The 17,507-nt window shown below is 46.6% G+C and overlaps 1 protein-coding gene across 1 annotated transcript; it reads right to left on the bottom strand.

The window, feature by feature from the left end:
- Positions 1–6,440: 6,440 nt before the first annotated feature.
- EGR1 (early growth response 1) lies at positions 6,441–9,228 on the bottom strand. The gene is made up of 2 exons (XM_058848643.1): positions 8,793–9,228; positions 6,441–8,488 (listed from the first exon to the last, which is right to left on the bottom strand). Exons 1-2 carry the CDS (start codon positions 9,025–9,027, stop codon positions 7,191–7,193), a joined length of 1,533 nt encoding a protein of 510 aa, XP_058704626.1. The 5' UTR covers positions 9,028–9,228; the 3' UTR covers positions 6,441–7,190.
- Between the last annotated feature and the right edge of the window lie 8,279 nt (positions 9,229–17,507).

Below are 17,507 nucleotides of genomic sequence, written 5' to 3' on the forward strand. Positions count from 1 at the left end.
CCAGTGGAAAAGCAAGGCCCTGAAGCAACCAGGACACTCCTGAGAGGGCCACCCCATTCCAGCAGCAGTGCCGAACACACTCCCCCTCCTCTCCCAGCCCAGGCAAGTGCTGCAGCAGGCAGAGGAGGGAGCTGCCTCGGGAAAATGGAATCTTGGCCCTGGTCCAGCAGGTACCAGCCTCTTTCTCTGCTACGCAATGTGCCTTCACACAAAAGATGAGTCCCCAAGGGACGGGCCTTGCAGGCTCTTGCCTTGGAGTGGGAGCGGCCCTGCCCCGCTTTTATTCTGGTGGCAGCTTGCTTCCTCCCAAGGTAGAGACTGGTGCTCCCAGGGTGAGCCCTCCTGGTGAAATGGCCAGACCTCCCAGCCCTGCAGTTTAAAAATGACCACAGACACACAGAGAGAACCATGGACAGGTAAGAAAGAAATGCTCCATGAGGCGAGGCTGGTTTGAACAGCTGCATCCTGGGCATTGCTTTGCCATCTCCCATCACCCAGCTCTGCAGCCAAGAGGCCCCTGTGGTCTGTAGCACCCTCTTGGTGCACGTGGGACCGCTCGGGGAAGGCGGCCAGAGCAGGACATACTGGAGACCCAGGTGCAGCAGCCACGTAGAAATGCTGTGAGGTCCAGAGACACCGAGCGGTACGGCCAGCCCGGGTCACACCCACGCTGGAAGGGGAGCGGGAGCTGAGAGTATGGGATAGGATCATACTTTGTTCCAAGGCAGGTAAATTCCCCATCATTTTTCCTTATTATTTTGAACTCTAACAGCATCAAAACCTTTGTGTTTCTCTGTGTTTAACATACAGTTTTCCAGTGAGTTGCCTGCTCACGGTTTTTCTCTGTTTCACTACAAAATCGGTTGTAAGTTGTTTTTGGGTCAAATCCCAACATCTCCCTTTCCTCATGGATTCGGAAGGAAAGCGTTGAAACCCAGGTGCCGACAAAATACCTTAGAAAAAATACAAAAAGGGCTTGTGAGGGGGGAGCAAATTTTTAAAGTGCAAGTAATCAGATTTCAGTCCAATGAACTTGACTGTTCAGTGACATGATATGAAAATGACATCATCACATATACACACACACACACGATATAACCATTATACATCTACTAGACACATCTCAATTATATAATTGATTATATAATGTCTCACACAATTTTGTAAACAACCATGGGCCAAAAATCATATTCAGTTCTGTGGCAGTAACATTAAGCTTTGGCTGAAATAAAAGTCAGGTTTGCTACCTTGCATGTGCACAAATCCACTGGTCAATCGCAGCCAGGCACCTGTCCTTATAGAGTTCCAGCTCCTCCAGAGAGGCTTCAAACTTCACCATCTCAGGCAGCAGTTTCTTGAGCAATTCAATCGCTTAAAAAAGGAAGCGTACAAATTTATCTCTACCTTATGAACAGCAACTCACTGCTGCCACACAGTGTGTTTGTTTAAGGGAACTCTGGGTGAACGGTTACAGGGCAAGTGACACCACAATCTCCCAACAAATTTTACAATGCAGCTGCCAAAGCTCACAGCATTGCAGCCAGGGAGGGGAGCCAGTGGCAACTGCTGCGCTCATTGTCAGAAGTTACCAATCCTGAAGTGACTGCGATCTGCCTACCTTCCTCAACAACATCGGTGGCTACAAAAACTTCTCCAGTTTAAGCCTCTCCAAGAGGCTGTGGATTTTCTTTCCTGCTCCTTGCAGGGAAGGCACGTCTTCTCTTTGACCCCAAAGAAAGTCTCTCCTTCTGAGATGAACCCACCTAGAGCTGTGCCCATCTTAACCTACGAGAGAAAGATCGAAACTTTAAAACTTGGGAGCATCACTGTGCACACTGAAAAGCCAGAATGCACCATCTCCAGATAAGGCACAGAATAATTCCAGTTGCAGACACAAATTTTTAAGAACAGACTGGAAATAGCTTGGGACACTTGTTGCAACATTTAGATCTTGGGTGGCCTCTGCCATGCAAGAGAAACTGGAGTGCCAAATCTTCCTAAGCAAAAATTCCTCTCCTTGACCAAATCAATCCTCAACTGGCACGTGGCAGCTGAACTTTACACCCACGCATGATGCTGAATACAAGAAGAAATTCGAATTTCCTTCACTGAAATGAGGGCAACAAAGATCTGGCCCTCACAACCGGTCAGGCACACCTCGGCAGACTCTCTTAGCTCATGTCACGCAGGGAGAAGGTGCATGAGGAACACGCATGTCCTCCTCCACGCGAGCAGAAGAGTCGCTCACTGTACCTTCCAATGTGCCCTGTAGCACACAGACAGGAATACACTAATGAAGTATTTGTTATGGGGAAGAAATAGACTGTTAAGGACTTTACCTTCATCTGTGTCCAGTCCTCCTTGGACTGAGTCCTGGCTGCCTCATCGGTGGACTGGAGGTATTTCTTCCTAAACTCGTCTCCCACCACGCGGAGGCGTTTAGCGAATGCCAGGCTTGGATGGGTCTGTCAGAATAGGAGCAGATGCCGTGTCAGGAAAAGGAGCTAAAAATGAGTAGGTGCAGACAGTTTCACACACACAGCACTTCCAGGGTGCAGTTACTACTGGTACATCTATGCGGTACTCTAAGCAATGATTTCTAACCTTTTATCCAAGCTTTAATAGCTTATTTCTAATTATCACCACCTTTATAACCAGCATACTCACCTGCAATACACAGGCACAGGGAGGACACTGCAGCTATTTATACAACAGAACACGTAACATACCAAATTAAACACCCTAGAACTATACCTCACTTTTGGAAACAAAAGCTGGGCAAACATTTAGTGTGCAAAACACCTGTACAAATAAAAATTGCTTTAAAGGCATCTAGCCACACACACGCCTATGACATTCAGTGCAGCAGCAACAAAAAAGGAATTATTTCCTTAACCTGTGAATAGTCATCTCTAAGATTCTGTGATGCAGTTGCCACTGCACACAGCTACAAGCGACCTTCTTACTATCAGGCAAAAGAACAACGCAAATCCCAGTTTCTCCCTTTTTGTCTGCAAAGAAACAGAGAAGGGAGAGATGCTCCTCAGAGGCGCATGGTAAAAAGACAAGAGGCCCTGGGCCCAAGCTGCAGTGAGGAAATTTCTATTTGGACATCAGGCAAAACCACTGGGCCAATGTTTCAAGTGCCACTGCTAAAAAATGTGTGTTATGGAGCCATGTGGACTTCATGTTTGCTTTTACAGGACAAATTACATTCAAATATGGTATCTGGGCTGCATTTTTCTTTGAAAGGTCATTCTCAATGAACAATGCCTGGCTAGCAAACTACTGTTTGGTCCACTTCTGAAAACATGCCATACTCAAAGTTAAGATCCAGATGCTTACAAGAGTGAGGTCCGTGTAATTTGTTTTGTAATATCATGAGTCAGCTTCTCTTAGGAATTTTAACTATATCAAGCACTCCAAATCATGTTCCATTTTCCTGTGTCTGAACCTGAACACTTTCTTATAGCATTTATGACAGGAATTATTTTACCATAGTCCTTTGCCTTGAAACCCATGGGAATATAACCTTTGAAGCCAATGGGGTGGGATTTGGGACACTAATGAGCACTTTACGGAATTCTTTTGAAAGGACTAATCTTCGAGGTTGACTAGGAAAGAAACTGCTGCCTTCTGATGGCAGATGTGTTGTATGGGGGAGGGCCTTTTAATCACCATGCCCTGCAGCACTGGGCCTTCAGGCACGAGACAGCAGGACAAATTCCCGTGCCACATTAATCCACAGCAGCCCGAAAAGCATGCTAGCACACATTGCTGAAACAATCGACACAAGTTACTTTCAAGACAAGAAATCCAAGGCAAACCCAAGCACACGTTGGTTACTGATTTTTTTTTAGCAGAGCCAAGTAAAAAGTCTTGAGAAGCTATCTGTAAAATACTCACACTCCAACATTCTTTTTCTCTGTAGTGGTCATCCCGACGTGTACAAGTGAAAGCCCTAAAGGAAAGAAATGTCCATGATCACATACCTCTTCACTACAAAGTCTCTGCCTACAGCTCTCTTTTCTCCGTGTCTCTGTCTCTTCTCCGCGTTGTCTCATCTCTACGGTCAGGGCCCACGAGGTACTTCGTAAGAGCGGCTCGCAGTCACAACAGAAGTATCTGTAACAGTTGCACTTCACCAGCTTTATAGAAAGTCGCCAGTGGCATTTCTTGAAAACAAAAGGACACAATGCAACAGGCCACATAGAGTACCACACCAGACTCTGCACTCCGAGTATGCCCGAAATGATTTTTAGTTCCTTATTTCTGAGGGGAAAGGAACCCGAACAGTAATTTTTCTCTACTGCAATTAAAGCACAAAACAGCCGCCCAGTCGAGGACTAGCGACACTTCCCCACGTGAACAGCCGCTGACGGAAAGCACTGCCCATCAAAAGCCTGTGTGGACAAGGTCACTGGCCTCTGCAGCCCTACCCAGACTACACCGCAGCCTACCTATTTCGGAGGCGTGTATGAAGACCGATTCAGTCCCTACTAAGGAAAACGAACAGTAACCAGCAGTGAGGAAGCGCTGATGGTCGGCCTGTGCTCCAGCGGCCTTTGGGAGCCTCACGGAGAGCGGCGACCCGCCGCCCGGCCCACTGCGGAGCAGAGCTCCGCTGCCCGGAGCCGCGTGACCCGCGGCCGGGACGTGACCGCACCGCCCCCTCGAGGGGCGGAGGGCGGGGGAGGGAGAGGCGGGGGAAAGTGAGGGGGAGAGTGCGCTGCATCATCCCGGCGGCTGCGCGGCTCAGCCCCGGAACACCTAAGAAGGAAACTCCTTTTTTGGGTCACGGAAGTGCCATAAAAGGCGTGGAGGAACTTCCAAATATGGTCGGCTCGGTTCCGGACGTCGCGAGAGCGGTGCTTCTGTTCAGCCGGGACCGCCCCCGGCGCGGTCCCGGAGCTGGCACGGCGCCGCGAGCGCCGGAGCCTGGCGGAGGATTCTGCTCCCGAGCCCAGCCGGGCTACCGTTCCTGTCGCTAGTGGTCAGTGGGCTTTAAATCACAAACAGCCGACGTTTAGTTCTCAGTCCTCTGAGAACAGTCCTGCCTGAGAGATGACAGATTTACCAGCTGGTAAATTCTTAGGTATCTTTCAGAATTGATGCCATTTTCCAGAGGTGGTCTTCATGCCTGAGGAGAAGGACTAGAATTGTGACTTCAGCAGGTTGCCCTTCCTAGCCAATACAGTCAATTGTGGTAAGCAGTAGGGCACGCTGTGTCTGGCAGAGATTACTAGGCAGTTTACACTGTGCTAGGTGCATTCAAGACCTGTTTCTGCCAACTAGTCACAACCTTAAACCTAAGTATCTTGTAGAGAGCCTACCCAAAAAGAGAAACATCAGAACCCTCTTCTGTACCTGTACCAAGAGCCCTCATGGATCAAATTTCCTCTGAATTCAGTCTGCAGTGGTCACATAGCCCATGAAATGCATTTTAAGACACCAGGAAGTGTTTACTCCTATAAATACTGAAACACCTGTAATAAAGGATATCAGGCCCACACACTCACATGCCCTATGTTGTGTCAAGGAGGAACTTATGGCAGCCCTCAGGTGACCAGGGCTATGTTCTGTCAACCAGCCATTATGACTGAGCTAACTGTATTTCCAGCCTAGAAACTGCTCTATTATTTTGACATCTAGTGAGATTTCTGATTATCTATGAACACAGCTGAGATTCTAATTTTCTGACTTTAATTTCAGCATTGGAAGAATTGTTTTTCTGTCTAAGGTTAGCTCTGGAGAAGCCAGAAGACAGTAATTGTGGCTACTTCATAAGAGCTGGTGATGCGCCTAATGCAAGGACATGAATATGTCATCCATGCTTTTTGCAAGCAACTGGACATAAGATTGATTTCCTCTCCTTTCTTTAAACAGGTTTTTTTTTCCAGGAGACAGATGGTACATGTGGCTTTGAAGCAACTGAAGGAGTCGAGATTGCTGTGGTGCAGTCTTCCTAAGTAGTAATTTCAAAGAAAGTCTAAGTCTGCATAATTTGATGTTTTATTTTTTTTTTTTTCTGAAGGGTATTGTACAGCAAATATCCCAATGGCAGGAAAGCGCATTCAATGTGTTTAGAAGCCAAACAGTCACTTTCATTTTAACAAACACAATAACAAAGTAAAAATAAACCACAAAATAATGAACTGCATGTTCATAACATACAAAATTTGCTGCCTACTCAGTAGGTAACTACAACATTCCAACTCCTGAAAATATATATATATATATATATATATGTATATATATATATATATATATAAATTAACATTTTTGTAACAAAAATAGATTTTAAGAGGTGGTGGGGAGAGGGTGTGGGGTTTTTTGGGGTGGTTTTCTCATTGTTTTTTTTGTTTGTTTCATTGGCTGGTTTGGGGTTTGGTTTATTGGTTTTGTTTTTGTTTTTTTTTTTTTTGGTGGTGCTTTTTTCCTGTTGTTGTTGGTTTTTGGGATTTTTTGGTTGTTGGGGTTTTTTTTTGTTGTTTTTTTTTGCTTACTTCCATCCCCTGGCCTTTCCTCTTGCTGCTCTCCCCACCCATTCCCTGCTCTTCCTTACATTCTTTGAGAAACATACCTTCCACTTTAAGGCAAGATGCAAAGCATCCACTCACACAAACGCATGACGTCAGCAAGGCTTCACAAAAAGGCACCAAGACTTGTAACTTTTAAAACAAAACTTCTGCCACATGTGAGTGTCTCATCAGGTGATATTTACATAGCATCACTCCAACATGCTCAAATACAGTAAGTGCTGTTCCCAAAGAAGTTTGAAACTCATTATAGCATTGTCACTGAAATAGAATTAACACTTACAAAATATGGCCCTTCAAACTCCAAATTATATAATATGAATGTGCAAAGATTTTTTTCCACATCAATAGTACCTAAAGGAAAGCAAAACCATGGCACATGTACAATTTACATTAGCTAGATACTTAAACAAAAGTCCTTTCTTCCTAATAAAAGACTATTGTTTATGGGGAAAATTATATTGAACTTATATCCACAGTCCATGCAAATGAAGTCATTCAAGAGAGGTGGAAAACTTAAGCAGCAGTTGATTCAGGCAGCTGATGTTTAAACTAAATAGCCTTGCAACGTATGGTGTTGTGAGAGTAACTGGAAACTCCATGTCTGATAACACCAGAGGAAAAGGTGAATTCTCCTGTTCCAGAAGGTACTCAGCAGATCTCAATTGTCCTTGGCGAAAAGGCTGAGTTCATGTCTGAAAGTGCTGAGGTCACCTGTGAGCTGAAATTGTTGGCAACTCCTGGAGATGAGAAGGAGGTGGCCACTTGGGTCTGAAAAGTGGCAGAGCCAGAGGGGTAGGTGGTTGCTATAGAAGGGGATGGGAATGTGGTGTGTGCAGGGGAAGGATAGGAAGAGGGAGCAGGAGAAGAATATGCTGTGCGCACTGGGGAGGGGTAAGTGGCAGCCATGGAGGAGGGGTAGGATGTAGTTACAGAGGATGAATAGGCAGGAATTGGGGAAGCAGTTGAGGCTGGAGCTGCCTTTTCCACTTTCTTGTCCTTCTGCCTAAGGTGGATTTTAGTGTGCCTCTTCCTCTCATCACTTCTAGCAAACTTTCTGCCACAAATGTCACAAGCAAATGGCTTCTCTCCTGTGTGTGTGCGGATGTGCGTAGTCAAGTGGTCACTCCTGCTGAAGTTCCGCATGCAAATGCGGCACTGGAAAGGTTTCTGTCCCGTGTGGATGCGTATGTGCCGCGTTAGCTCATCCGATCGTGAAAATCTCCGGTCACAGGACTCCACTGGGCAGGCATAGGGACGCTCATGAGGAGGTGTCTTGCTGGGACGGTTTGGATATTTCCTCATCCTGCTGGGTTTGATCAGCTGGGACTGATAATTAGTGTTGAGGGTCTTCAACTCTTGGGAGCCAGTCTGCGTAGCAAATGCCTTAATAGTGGACAGTGGTGTGAGGGAAGGCTGCTGTGCTCTGGTCTCAAGGGCTGGGAAGGGCTTCTGATCAGCTGGAACAATACTGAGTTCACCCTGCTGCTGAGGGAACAAGTAATCCGGGATCATTGGCACCTGAAAGTTGGTTTTAGCAGTCGGATAAGCTGGAGGTGGATACTGTATGGGGGCTCCGGAGGGGTTGGGGAAGGACTGGGTCTGGGATTCAGGGAAAATGTCAGAGCTGGAATTAGGAAATGTTGGTGCAGCTGAATAAATTGGATTGTTCTCGCTGGCTTGGACAGAACAGCTTAATGGGGAGCTCTGCGAGGAGGAGGATGATGAGGATGAAGTAGGCGTAGAAGTGGGTGGTGCATTAGCCATGCCTACCAGCCCACTGACGAGGCTGAAGAGGGGCTCTGGCCATAGGGGGTTGCTGCTGTTGGGGGCTGGCTCTAAGGAGAAGCGCCCCGTGTAGGTTATCGGTGGCAGTCGCGTCGTTTGGTTGGGATAGCTGGTTTCTGGCAGGGTTTTCTCGTTGTTCAGGGAGATTTCGGGGAAAGTATCTGTAAAGAGAGGAACAGCAATTAATTCCAGCAGCCACTGCAGCTGCTGCCGGTGCTTCGTGAGCCATCCCTCTCACAGCGCAGCCCCAGATTCTGATTAATTGCTAATTGAGTGTAACATATTGCAGCGTCGCTGGCAGGTCTCCAGCCACAGCAAGTCCGGAGCCGCTGACGCACGCAGGAGAATCCCCCCGCGCGGCCGCCGGGACAGAAGCGACGCTGCAGCGCGGAATTCCCGCAGGCGTCGCTGCCCCCGCTGCAGACCGGGACTCCCCGCCCGCCTGGGCGAGGTCAGAGCGCTTACCTGCCGCGAGATGTTCGAAGTGCTGCTCTCCAGGCTCCCCGGCGGCGCCGAAGCCTGCACTCTCCGGTGCCCCGGACGGGGCGAGGAACTGGGGGCCCCCGCCGCTGAGCAGCATCATCTCCTCCAGCTTGGGATAGTGAGTGTCCATGGCGGGGGGCGAGTGCGGGAAGGCGCCAAAGGGGTCGGAGATCTGCAGCGGGGGCAAGAGCTGCATCTCTGCCTTGGCCGCGGCCATGAGGGTGCCGGGCTCCGACTCTGACGGGTGATGGCGCTGCCGCCGCGGACCCGGCGGACGGCCGGCTGCGGCGAGGCGGCCGGCGCCTGCTCTGCGCCCTGCGCCGCTGTCGTCCCGGCGCTGCCCGCTGAAAGCGCTCGGCTCCCCGCCCGCCCGCCCGCCCGCCCGGGGCTCCCCCCGGCTCTGCCCGCTGGAAGCGCTCGGCTCCCCGCCCGCCCCGACACTGCCTCTATATATCGGGTCTCACCGGCCGCAGCCCGCCCCGGCCCTGACGTACATGGCCATATATGGAAAGCAGGAAGCCCTTATATGGATGCGGGCCGGAGGACCCCTCCTGGCGTCAGAGCCTGGCACCGGGGAAAGCCGGGCCGGGGGGCCCCGCCCGCCCCGGGCTGAGGGCCCCGCGTCTGGTGCAGGTCTGACCCCCGCTATGGGCAGCGGCGCCGCAGCGCCGCCGCGGCATCGCCGGTCCCGGGAGATCGGGTCGCCGGCCCCCGCCGGCCCTGGCCAGCCAGCCGGAAGCCCCCGCCGTTGTTTCCATATTAGGAAACAACCTTATAAGTCTCGATTCCGGCGGAGGCTTCCCTCTCCTTATATGGCGATTCCGGCCCCGGGTTGGGGGGGCGCAGAACGAGTCTGCAGCCGGGCGCGCGCCCGCCCCCAGGCAACAGGAGCGCGCGGAAGCCCCGGGCCGCGGAAGAGTGAGGCTGCTGCCCAGGCGGGTGGCACAGGAGCCTTGGGGAGCACCCGGCAGATCCCGGGGTCGCCGCTGTGTTTTCGTGGGCAGAGGTCCCCCTCGCCCCCGCCCCGTTTGCTCATCTCGTACTACTCGCCTCTCCTCCGTCTCCGCGGAGGAGCCAAGCCGCGGCGGCTCACGGTTAGCGGCACCGCGCCCGCGGCAGCCTCAACGTGGAGTTTTCTGGGTGCTGGCAGCGCGCCCAAGGCAGGAGTTGCCCGCTCCCAGAAAAGGGGACTCTCTGAGATTCCAGCGGCCTGCGGGACTTGCCATGCTCCGTCCGCTCCCGACGAGAGTGGCAGAGGTCTGCCCGTAGCGCCAGACCCCGGCTCTGTGCGCCTCCTTCACGTAACGGAGAACGAGGCACTGATAAACAGAGAGCCCCAAGTGCCACACGGCCGCAGCCGCCACTGATTTCAGAGCGATGAAAAGTGACAGCGCTCGGGACTGTGCTCTCGCGGCCTTAGGACTGTCCCCTGACACGTCAACTGCTCTTTCCTGCCCTCCCCTCAAGGCGCTGGCTGCGCCCTGCACCCAGTCCCCATGGAACCCTCGGCCGTCTGCTCGACTCAACACGTACGCCGTGAAGCCGCGGAAGAACACTCCCTGGGCCGGGGGAGCCTCCCGCGCTATAAATAGTCGCTCGCCGCGGCCGCCGCTCCGCCCCGCCCGGGCAGCCCCGCCGCCGGCGCGCGGGGCTCCCCTGGCTCCGGGCCAGGCGGCACCGGCGACGCAGTGCGGCCACAGTGCGCGTGCGCGGCGAGGGCTTCCCCGCAGTGTGCGGAGCTCCGGGGGCGGGGCCGCAGCTGTCGCCCGCAGCCCAGCGCTTCGGCGGCTCCGATGCCGGTGACCGGGCCCGAAGCTCCGCGGCGCACGGTCGCCCCCATCGTCAGGTGCAGCGCGGGACTTGCCGGGGGACCGGCTCGCCGCCCTCCGCGGCTCCATGTTCTGCCCCGGAGACGGAGCGTAACGGCAGGCGACTTGGTTCCTCTTCTGGTCTGGCCCGGTTCGCTCGGGGCACCGACCGCGTCGGGGCGCGTCCCGCAGCGCCACTCGCGGTCGACTGCAGAGCTGGCTTTTCTCCGCGAGAATCCTGGCGCCGAGCCGGGCCGGGCCACACAGCGCTTTCTGCCAGGCGGCCTTCTGCCGTGGGAAGGCAACTGCGTAAACCGCTAGGCTCTACCGCCTTTGTGATTTATATTCAAGTTGCGAGCACCTTGAGAGGCCTCTGTCTGCCCGCTTTTATAGAATATTTAGACTTCTGCCACGTGTACGGTTTTTAACTGAGTTCCTATATTTAGAACCGTGCCTTGTCAGTAACGTTGTGCAGTGCCTCTCACACTGATGCATTTCCACCTTAAAATTGGCGATGGGCTGTAGCAACAAAATGCCTCCAGGAAAAACGTATATAGCTTCTGCTTATCTGCAGCTGCTGTTGCTCAATGGTAGCTACTACACGTCTGTTCTTAGTTATTTGCATAAGGAGTTACTTACTCCTTATGGAGAGAAATCATACTAGTTTTCACTAGTTTGCACCAGGCCAAACCTCTATTTTGAAAATGTGTTTTGGAACTTTTCCCTTTTTAACAGATACCTGCTGCAGGTTTTGTGATGTCCCATACAGAATGATTTCAACTAGTCTGATTTTCATCAGCATGTCACAATATGGAGCTCTGTTAGAAAGGGATGAGTAGCTGAACTTTTTCTACAAACACCGTAGTTTGTTTTGCCTTCTGAACATCTTACTGACATTGCATCTTCCTTGTCCTCTTTTTTTATTCTATTCCTTTTCAAGATCAGAAAGAGGTGCCTGATTCCTAGAGAATTTAATTCATGTACTCTGTATGTTAAGCCAAATATTCCCTTGCAGATATTGAAGGGCATCATTCAGACAAAGTTGGTTTTTTGTCAAAATCTGAAATCACAGATGGAAAATCTATTCCTATTTTTTTTTTTCAACTACCTTCATTGTTATCAATGTAATTCTAATTTATAAATTCACATAAGAGAAAGCAAGAGACCTGATTTAAAGTTGCAGACAGAGCAGTGTAACTAGCTTCAGCTGCACATAAGTTATAGTAATACTGTTTTGCAAAAGACTCTTTTGGAGCAGTTGCACCATTCTGGTGAGGTTTGCTGGCTTCAGGGAAGTACTGGAGAGGCCGTGGATGATGTAAAACCTGTGCACAGAGCTAGGAAATTGACTGTTATGAGTTTTCCCAACTCTTCTTCTGTGTTGCATTTTCTTTTTCTGAATACAACATTAGGTGTGTAGGAATTACATTAAAGGTGTTATATTTTTACTGTTGAGATTTGTGGACCTGATTTTCTCTCAGCCTGAGGAAATTGCAGGCTGTCAGTGGCAGATCTGTTCCCAAGAGCAAGTTTCTTGGGAGATCTTGCACTCAAGGACAACATTTGTTAACCATCTTGCTTTCTCAAAACAGTTCTGCATAACTGTAGATAGCATGTTTTTCTCTTGTGCCACCAATGGGACAAAGAGGTGGTGTTCCCTTACCCAATCATGTTAACCCTGTAGCGTAAGACTCTATAAAAACTGAAAAGTTCAGAGAATAAAGGCCCCCTATTCCTAACAACTCATGGTGTGTGTGCTGTGAACCCACACTGATACATCGTGTCCAACAGCGACAGAGATTCAAGATCTGTTTAGCTGATGTAGCCAGACATTTGGGGTTTTTTTTAGGTAGTATGATTTGCATGTCCAAAGAACGTGCTACTATAGACCAGTATTTGAAATTTGAAATTTTCCAAAATGGCAGTATTTTAATAAATTTGTAACACCTCCCTTAATGCTCTTAGTGAAAGCACAGAAATGTCAGACAGTGCCACTGGATCAGTCACAATTTTATTTGAAAATTTAACTGTTCCGGCTCCGATTGTCTAGTGAATAAACATGTGTAATACACTAAGTCTATCACTGTCAAATGTATTTGTTGTCTCTCAATATATTTCAGTGAGAGGGGTCCTACTGCAAGGACACAGAGTGCAAAAATGCTATGGGGTCAGGGAACCCAGAAAAGAGAGAATGGTTCCACAGTTAAAAATTACCTGATACGAATCCTTGGTTTTGTTTTGCTTGCTTTATTAGTAGAGGCTGGTACAAACTATTTTATATTCAGCCTCAGCATAACTTTCAATGTTTAATTTTTCACTTTTTTTTTTTTTTATTCAAACTAATCTATTGTTCTATTGTGCCAATAAAAGAATCACTGTGCCTTTATGAAATGTTTCCACACGATTACAGATTTAACTCTCAGTTACTTTTTGTTAACTGCTGCTTTCATGATGAGCTTACTTTCAGGTCTTTCCAACTCATACTGCCACTAAAAGTAAAAAGGTCGCTGTTACTGTTGGCACTGAATTAACAAAGTTCACCCCTGAAAGAAAGAAAAGTTAGCCAACTTTGTAATTTGCCCGGTGTTCTAACATTAATTTTGTTTCAGTTAGATTCACTTTGTACTTTATCCACAAACATAGTTTCTTTGTGTCTGGAATGTCCATTGACTTTTGGCAAAATTAGGTAATTTTCTTTCAGAACTGTTGTTTTTGCCTGGATATGTAATAATAACAGCAGCAATCATAATTTCTCTAGGTCTCTTATTAATTGCTCAGATACACATGCCTCAACTGTCTTTATCCAAAACCTCCGATTACCTCATTCTGTTCTCTTCTCTGCTTTCCCAGGGTACTGGTTTTAATACTCCAGACCATAAAACAAGCTTTACGTGGCTTTTCCTTTAAAAGGTTTCATTATTCTCTGATTCTGTAATTCTCTAGTTATTACGTTGTATTATTCTATAAGCCTGAATAATTAGAAAACAGGGGGGATTGCAGCTTTTTTAAGTAATGCTGCAGAGTTGTTTCTTCCCTCTCGCTCTCCACTCCAGAACCAAGCCATCTGACTATAAAAACTGTGACATTTCTGTGTATTGTAATGTAGGATACTCTAAAGATCTATGAGATGTATTTATAATTAATTTTTTCTTTCTGTTCAGTTGAATTCATTACAATTAAAGTCTATCACTTTTAGATGGGACATGGAGCGGATACAAATGAACTCAAAAATTAGAAAATACTTAAATTTAATAAGCCTTTTCAGTCTTATGTGGTATGAAAACCACATTTTTTTCAGCAATTTTTGAATGCACGGCTCTGATCTAACGAGTGAGATTGACGGCCCTGTGTTTGCTGCAAAATTCTTCCCCCATTCTGGTCTGTGATTCTGTCTGCTCCATACACAGGTCCTAACCGTGCTGCTCCCACTGGCCATGATGGTGCTGTCTATCTGTGAGAGGGAACTCCTCCCTGGTATTCAAGAGCAGGGCTTGCTCTACAAAAATTAAATCAAGCATAGAATGTGTAAGAATTGGGTTGCTTGCTTTTTATCTTAAGCTCAGACATTATAGATGAAAACATGATGTCATCAATTTTTTTCAGCAATCTAAAGCAGCTGAGGGCTTTCCTCTCAGGTTTTCATGCTCTGATTTAAAGAAACCCTATAAAAATAGTTCATTCGGGATGCATGGATTAAGAAACTTCAAGAGCTTATACAGTACTTGAAGGATTCAAATATCTCCCCCGGTGCCGAAGAGCACCTCTGCTCTGCTGAACCTTCATCCTCCAGTTTAGGTACTTTGATTGCAATTACCAAGAGACAATGCTTACTTCCATTTGCTGTTAGACCTGTGACAAATGGTATTAAGTCTCCTATGGTATCAAGGTGAGTTAGACAATTCACCATATAAAAGGCTGTCTTCTTCGTCCCTGCAGAATTAATACATATGAAGTATTAGAAAGGTAAAGGTAAGAAAGTAGCGGAAGAAAGGCAAAGCAGGTAACAATTATGAGCATTCAACAAATGCTATCGATGAACAAAGACAACGGATGCCTCTGTCAGTGCTGGGTTTTCATTGCCACTGTTACACAGGCACTCATTTTCTTCCTTTTGTAGTAATAATTTCACATGTTCACGTTGGGCTTCAGAACAAAAATCACTGATGCCATTTACCATATGCATCTTTAGAGGTGAAGGGTTATTTAAGATGCCACGCAGACTCAGTGGTACTGAAGCTGGGGAAGTCTTCTGACTTCATTAAAAAGAAAACACAAATTATAAGCAGATTAAAAGCAAAGTATATGCTTTTCCTTGCCTAGCACAACCATCGCCAGCAATCCTATAGCATGCCGGATGAACATATATGTGGATTGCTATTCACATGGAAGAAAAGACCGTAGGGGTTTTATTTCTCCGTAGGACTTTAAACAACTTCCATAGGTATTACAGTTATTTTCTGAACTGATCTAGTAGTTTCTTTGTAGTTTGACTTGCTGAGGAAAAAACAGTAAAGTACAAAGGAAACAAAAAAACAACCACAAAACTACATGGATTTCAAAGCCAGGTTGACAGACTCACGATTCTGTAATCAGACACTATGTATACCAGTGGCGAGGAATCTTTATCCAGAACTTCCACAAGGTATGTAAACTTTACTGTGCAGCTCATATTCATGTATAAAGATTAACTGAATGCAATGTAAGGAATGTAAAAACAAGGGAATGAGAAACTAAGAGCTTTGGTACCTTTTCAAGATTTGTTGTCTGTATGAGGATAGGACAACTAACATCAAAGCATGTGACACTTAAAATTCCTCACAAGCTTTCACAGCAGAGGAGACTGATTTTCAGGAAGACTGAGAGACTGGTAGATAGGAAGCTCTGTGAACTTTGAGTCTGAGCTCTTTTAAATTAGCTCAGTTAGATGGATTGTGTAGCTTGCTGCACCACAGCACTTCATCATTAAGAACTACTGCCTATATGAAACTGTAGTCTCTGATGTAGGCCTTGTATTCTGTAGGGGAAGTTGGACCGGTGCTAGCGACAGAAAAATGTTTTCAAAGAGAAATTTAATTGTCTGTTTCTAGCACAGTACAGGGAACACATTCTGCAAGTAGTCTTACATAACCCAACCTTGAGAACAAGCACAACTCTGAGAGCACAGAGTGCTACAAGTTGTGTGCATTTACACGATACCATGAAACCACAGAGGCAAACCAGCCTGACAACAAAAGATTTGGGAGTTAGGCGGCAAAACACTAGAAAATTCATAATGGAAATTCCTATGAACTCTTTACTATGCTGCCTTTTTGCATAACCTGAAATATCTATGTAGAGTACTCTCCCTCTTATATGATAGCTCACTAAGAAACAAAGCCGAAGTGCTCACTGTGTACTCAGCATGTTATAGCAAGGGTAGCAGTTTATGGTTTTGAAAGTTTGTCTTCCAGTTTTAGAAACCCCATGAGTCTGGTTTTTTTCCCCACTCTCACTGCTGGATATAAAGTATATAAAGTAACACACAAAAAGAAGGCTGTTATTACAACAAGGTATCTCGCATTTGCTCCAGCCTGTAACAAGAATTCAGAAGACTGGAGTTTCATTCTTGGATGCATTTCCTGAGAGATTAAGTCTATTACTTAGAGAACAATCTCTCTAAATTAAAAAAAAAAAAAAAAAGAAAGCAAAAAAAAAAAAAAAGGCATTTTTTTCCTAATATTTGGCTGTTTCCAAACAAATAATGGCTTTTGTTTTGCTGTGTTTGCTGATGGAGCTGGCCAGGATCTATAAATACCGTTTTAAGTAAGTCAGCATAAGAGGTTACTGGGAGTTTAATCGGTAAGAATATGTTTTAGGGATTGAAAGACATTCCTAGTTATAGTGCCTTCCTATTGATGTTATCAGTGTTCATTCTGTGTTTGATGGACTGCTACATGGTGCAAATAAGGTGGTGAATTTCCTCAAATTTGTATCCTATGGCAGATAAAAATACAGTGCTAGTAATTATTTTGAATCAAAAGGGATTTAAAAATGCACATAATTGCCAAATATCTTTCTTCCTCTCACTTATGTGTTTCTAATGTGAGTACATGACCTATTGCTATGTCTGGCAGTGAGCTTATGACTAAGAACTATAATTTGAGGTTTCTATACTGTATTTTTAATTGGACACTTTTTTCTTTGAGTTTTCTTTCATGAGTGCTAATATACACATTGCTGCAATCACCTGGGTGAACATCTATGTTGAAACCACTTAAGAGCCCTGTACTAGAAAAGGTACTCTGCTCTTACGGTGTCCTTGGTTATAAATCTGTCCTTACAGACCCCTTGCTATCATCCTCAGTGACTGTCAAAAGTTCAACAGGCTACAGCCTTTCTCTTCCCCTAGTTTTAATATTTTTTGTTTTATTCCTAATTGTAGATTTAAATTATGCAAGTCATTTATATTTCTTGTACACAATTTTCTAGGTTGCTAGTGAATAAACATTTCAGGGGAGAGTATTTTTTGTCTCTAACTATTCATCAAATGTCCATCTGTCTTCAAATTTTTTATTTAAAAATACAAAATACAGAGCAGGGGGAACAGGGGGGCAAATCCTCCTTAGGAAGCAAGGTTTAGAGAAACTAAGCTTGCAATTGCTGTGAGTGTCTGCGCTGCTGCTGGCTCAGTATCCATGGAAACATGATTTCCCATCTTGCTGCAGGAATTAATTGAAAATCCCAACCCACTTGCTCAGGGAATCACTGTGATATTAACTCATATCCTGCTATGAGGCTCACTTTATTAGCGCAAATACTCTTTTCATCAGAACAAAAGGTTCAATTAGCTTTCACCAACCTAAAAAAAAAAAAAAAAAAAAAAAAAGGTATGTAAAACCTTTACTGCCTC

This window comes from Poecile atricapillus, chromosome 13 (genome assembly GCF_030490865.1).
Source record: "Poecile atricapillus isolate bPoeAtr1 chromosome 13, bPoeAtr1.hap1, whole genome shotgun sequence".
Taxonomy (NCBI): Eukaryota; Metazoa; Chordata; class Aves; order Passeriformes; family Paridae; genus Poecile; species Poecile atricapillus.